Source organism: Orycteropus afer, unplaced genomic scaffold, assembly GCF_000298275.1.
Source record: "Orycteropus afer afer isolate SDZICR_OR568_19922 unplaced genomic scaffold, OryAfe1.0 scaffold00098, whole genome shotgun sequence".
In the NCBI taxonomy this organism is placed as follows: Eukaryota; Metazoa; Chordata; class Mammalia; order Tubulidentata; family Orycteropodidae; genus Orycteropus; species Orycteropus afer.
In genome coordinates this window covers 6,062,473-6,067,531 of record NW_006921685.1, presented here as the reverse complement: position 1 = coordinate 6,067,531, position 5,059 = coordinate 6,062,473, and the positions used below count along the sequence as shown (strand labels likewise).

At 35.3% G+C, this 5,059-nt stretch overlaps 1 protein-coding gene across 1 annotated transcript in view; it reads right to left on the bottom strand.

Annotated features, from left to right (window-relative positions):
- RUFY3 (RUN and FYVE domain containing 3) overlaps positions 1–5,059 on the bottom strand; it is a 118,213-nt gene that overhangs the window by 82,763 nt on the left and 30,391 nt on the right. The window contains exon 2 of the mRNA XM_007942778.2: positions 1,847–1,900. Within this exon, the coding sequence (XP_007940969.1) occupies positions 1,847–1,900 (54 nt within the window). The remainder of the gene's footprint in view (positions 1–1,846; positions 1,901–5,059) is intronic.

Sequence of the window (5,059 nt, the reverse complement as noted above, 5' to 3'; positions counted from 1 at the left end):
TCTCTTCTCTAATAGACTTTGAGAACATATGGAAATTAAAAAGAAAAAAAAATGAGCTGCATTCTCTAGTAGCTTTGAAAACGTATTATACAACTGTAATATTTATACTTAATTTCATAAAACTTTGTGAAGTTCACATGTGTAAATTTGTACTGAATAAATTATTCTCAAAGAATAAAGAAACGATAAGTGATTATTAGAGCTTCTTGGTACCTAATATATAATGGTGATGATCATGGTAATGATAACAATAGCAGCTAACATAATAGCAAACACTCTAATAAATCAACTCCCTCTTTTTCTTTTTTTAAGGACTGTCAATCAAATAGATAATACTGACTTTTTAAAAAAATTAACTACATGTAATCAGTTACATTAAAAGCAGAATCAAATATGGGATAAAAAGCTATCTTGCATACAGGAAATGGGATTATAATTTGAATTTATATTCAATGGACAGAGCTGAAGAAGACAGTATTGCTGGGCATCATTAGAGAGAGAAAACTGCTTTGGTTCTGTCCAACCCATTACCAGTGAGTCAAATTTCAATTTATAGCAACTCTATAGGACAGAGTAGAATTGTCTCATAGAGTTCCCAAGGCTATAATCTTTATAGAAGCAGACTGCCACATCTTTCTTCTACAGAGTGGCTGGTGGGTTCAAACTGCTAACTTTTCTCTTTGTCACAAGTGCTTTAATCACCGTGTTGCCAGGCTCCTTTAGGTTCTGTTTACTGTGAGCTCATCTACTAAGGGCAGTACTGTTCCAGGTTGGATAAGTACACCAAATTTAAGATTATCTCTGTTCTCAAGGAGTTTATACTTTCAATGGAGTGATACACAAGAATTAGAGAACATGTAAAAATCCTTAAGCTCCAACTTCAGCAGGACTTGACTGAATGGAGAAACGGAGTCAGGATGATCTGAAGAGTACTTGGTGGTGGTCCCACTTAGACTGAAAGGGGTGGGCAAGTAGCAAAGGGGGAGGGAAGGCAGAGAGTAAGTATTGTGGGTGGAAGGACACAGGGAAAAAATTGGAGAGGAGAATTTGGGTGGCTGATGTAGAGAAGGGCAGTTCAAAAGGCCAGACTAGGCAGAGTGACAGGTGGACTGGGGAGAATGCACTAGAGCCAGGGGTAACTTCAGCTGCCTGGGAAAATGGGAGGATGCAAAATAATACAGAAAAGTGGAGCCAATTTTCCTATTTCTGTTATAAAACGTGCAAATCACCTTGAGCTCTATGAAATGTCAGGAGCCAATTACAGAAGAAACAGATTGGCTTAGGGAGCCTTGCGATGTTAGAATATATGTGCTACTTTTCAAAACTATTCTACCAGAAGGAAGGTGATTCCACCAGAAAAGAAGGCTATTCATGTGACAAAGCTTTCAATGTCATGGAGTCTACAAATCAGAGCAACATCCCACACCAGAATATTAGATTCCTGGAATCTGTGTGTTTTTGATTGCTGTGAAATTCACATAATTTTTTTTACACGGGTGATAAAAACATTTACACCTTCCCAACAAATGAAAAAACAGCCATAGAAAATACTTGATAGAATGTCCTTTTTAACACATTACTTAAATCTTCTAAAAGAGCAATGTAAACGTACATTAATGGTACTTTACAAAGAACGACAAGTACAAAGATAATAAATGCAGGACTCTGGGAAAAAAAAAAAAAGAATATTGTATGAAATACTTGTATAAAAAGTCTGGCAAATATGCTTACTAAAGTTACTGCTATGGAAAGTAAAACCTAAAGCTGACACTCCCTTTTACAGAAAACAATCAAAAAGCAGTTAGAAAATTAGAAAAAAGCTGAAAGATGTTGGTGTGGCACGCACCTTCTGTATCATCACGCATTTGCTCCACCAAATCTGTCAAATCCTCCCAAGAGTCTTTGCAAACGGCAAAAGAAAGGAAAAGAAAGAAAAAATGTCATGCAAGCCAAGAAAGAAAAGTGCGATTAAAAACAAGGTTTCAAAAGAGATAACTGAAAGGGAGGTTCCTAGAACTCAAAATTCTTTTTCATTAATCCAGAAATTAACAGTGAAAAGGTCTGATAATATATCCAAGGAGGAACAGGCTATAAACAATGATAAGTAAAGATATCAACAATGAATACTAAAGATGTCTCAAAACTACGACATCAAGTAAGTTTCAAATAGAAGGAAACAAAGATGTATATCCCACAAAAAAATTATGAAGATTTTTTTTTCACTGAAAATCAAAATTAGGCTTTTGTATTCTAAGTGTAGTACATTAATCTCACTCAAGATTTATTTTTATCACTTCAGTAAAGCTGAAAATCTTGTGGAATATTTTTTAGACTCAAGAAAAATGATGCAAATTAGTGACTTTTCATAAAATAAAAAAAAAATCCAAACACATTTCTTGTCCCCATTCCACCAATTCTCCTTCCCCAAAACAAATATAAAGAAAGGATGCTGCTTTGAAGATAGACAAATCAGTTATAAGTCAATAAAGCCAATGTTTATTCAATTTTAGGACTGACTCTTCTTACTATAAAAATTCAATGTTCTTACACACAGTCTATTCCGTGTGAGGTAAAAGGACAGGAAAGAATGCAAAGGTTACAAACAAAATCGATAGTTTCTTCTCTTAAAGATAAAACCACTAGTATGTGTGTATATATATATATATATATATATATACACACACACACACACACTTTTGAAACTATATTCCAGAAAAACTTTTCACTTTTCTGTAAACGGGTTCTTAAGCAACATTATAATATTCCACTAAACTCATAATCTGCTCACATAATTCAAAGTACTGATTCTATTTCCATCTTCTACTTTATGTAGTGTATTGTTACAGTTCATTTTATTTCCTTTTTTGATTTCAACTCTAATAACCATTCACAAAAATTTGGCAAAACAACATTAAAAAGAAAAGGTTGACACTCACAATAGATTTGAGTCTTGCATTAGTACTTTCAATGTTAAACAAGAGAAAATTTGCTTAGGCTGAGTGATGGAGAAGAAATCCTTAAGGGCATAGACCATGTTAGCTCTTAGGTAGCATTTTTCTCTAGTATCCCAGAGAGTGATAGAATTTAACTCTTACACCTGTATACTATTAAAAAACCAAACTCACTGCCAAGTTGATTCTGACTCATAGCAACCCCCACTGGGTTTCCAAAGCAATAAATCTTTAGGGAAATATATTGTCCCATTTCCTTCCACGGAGCAGCTGGTGGGTTTGAACTACCAGCCTTCTAGTTAGCTCTTCTATTCCGTGTGAGGTAAAAGGACAGGAAAAAATGCAAAGGTTACAAACAAAATCGATAGTTTCTTCTCTTAAAGATAAAACCACTATCTCTTCTCTAATAGACTTTGAGAACATATGGAAATTAAAAAGAAAAAAAAATGAGCTGCATTCTCTAGTAGCTTTGAAAACGTATTATACAACTAATATTTATACTTAATTTCATAAAACTTTGGGAAGTTCACATGTGTAAATTTATAACGAATACATTATTCTCAAAGAATAAAGAAAGGATAACAAAAAAGGAGAAAATAGGTGAAAAAGACTTTGTCTAGGAAATGCCTTTTTTTTTTTTAAATTTGTCACAGAGGCCATCATAGAATCTGAAGTGATTAATAATTTGGAACCATCGTCTGGGAAAATAATTTGCCTTTTGTCCTACTCTTATTAGTTTACTAAGTTATCACTGTAATTACCACATATGATTTACAAGTGGGCTGTAAGGGTAAGTTCTGGTTATCTTACAAAGATGCACAAAAAATACAAATACGAAAAAATTAAATTTTAAATTTAAATTCAGATAACAAGGAAGCAGACTGGGATTCAGGTAATGTGATGTTTGATTAAAGCAGGACTTACTTGAAAACTAGGTATACATAGATTAGCTGGATGGATCAGACCAATGAGGATCCAAAACGCAACTCGTTGCCTTCTAGTCGATTCTGACTCATAGTGACCCGACAGGACAGAGTAGAATTGCCCTATAGATCTGTCCTGGAGGAAGTGCAGCCGGAATGCTCCTTGGAAGCGAAAATGGCCAGACTTTGTCTCACCTACTTTGGTCATGTCAGAAGGGACCATTCCCTAGAGAAGGATACAATGCTTGGTAAAGTGGAGGGTCAGCGAAAAAGGGGAAGGTCCTCAGCAAGACAGACTGACACAATGGCTACAACAATGGGCTCAGATATAGCAAGGATTGTGAGGCTGGCACAGGACCGGGCAGTGTTTTGTTCTGTTTTACATGGGGTCGCTGTGTTTCAGAGCTGACTCAATGGCACCTGACAACAACAACAATCTCTACGGAAGGAGACTGCCACATCTTTTTCCTGCAGCGTGGTGGGTTCGAACCTTCTATTTTTCAGTTAGCAGACAAGTGTTTAACACTGCACCACCAGGACTCCAGGTGAAGATAGGTCATGTAAAAAGAATGCACGTTATCTATTTAAAACTACTCCCAATTCAAAATTCTAGAAATTGGCAATTTAAAAAGTAAGTATAAGAGTGCAGCATAGAAAACCTAGGTTAAATTCCCTGACTTCGGTCAACATCTCAAATAAGTCACTTTATAAACAGAGGAAGAAGAACGTGATGGATCAGATAATAAGCTCAGGAGCTGGAAAACTCAGGCTCGCATCCAGCACTACCCCTTTCTAGCTGTATGACCTCGGTCCAATGACTTAATCTCTTTTGCTTAGTTTCGTCATCTGTAAAATGGGGCTAGAAACAGTACCTATCTTATAACATTGTTTGAAGAACAAAAGAGTGAACATAGGTCCAAAATCTTTTATTTGACTATTTTCTGGCCAAATTTATTTTGAAATTCAGAAATTCTTGCTATTCTTTCTCTAATTGTTGGAGATGTTCGTTTAAAGTGTTGATTTTGGCTCTTTCTTCTCTTTTGATGTGTGCACTTATTGCTTTAAATTGGCCTCTGATCACTGCTTTTGCTGGGTCCCAAAGATTTTGGTATGTTGTGTTTTCATTCTCATTTGATTCAAGGAATTTTTGAATTTCAATTTTGATTTCTTCTCTTACCCAGTCTT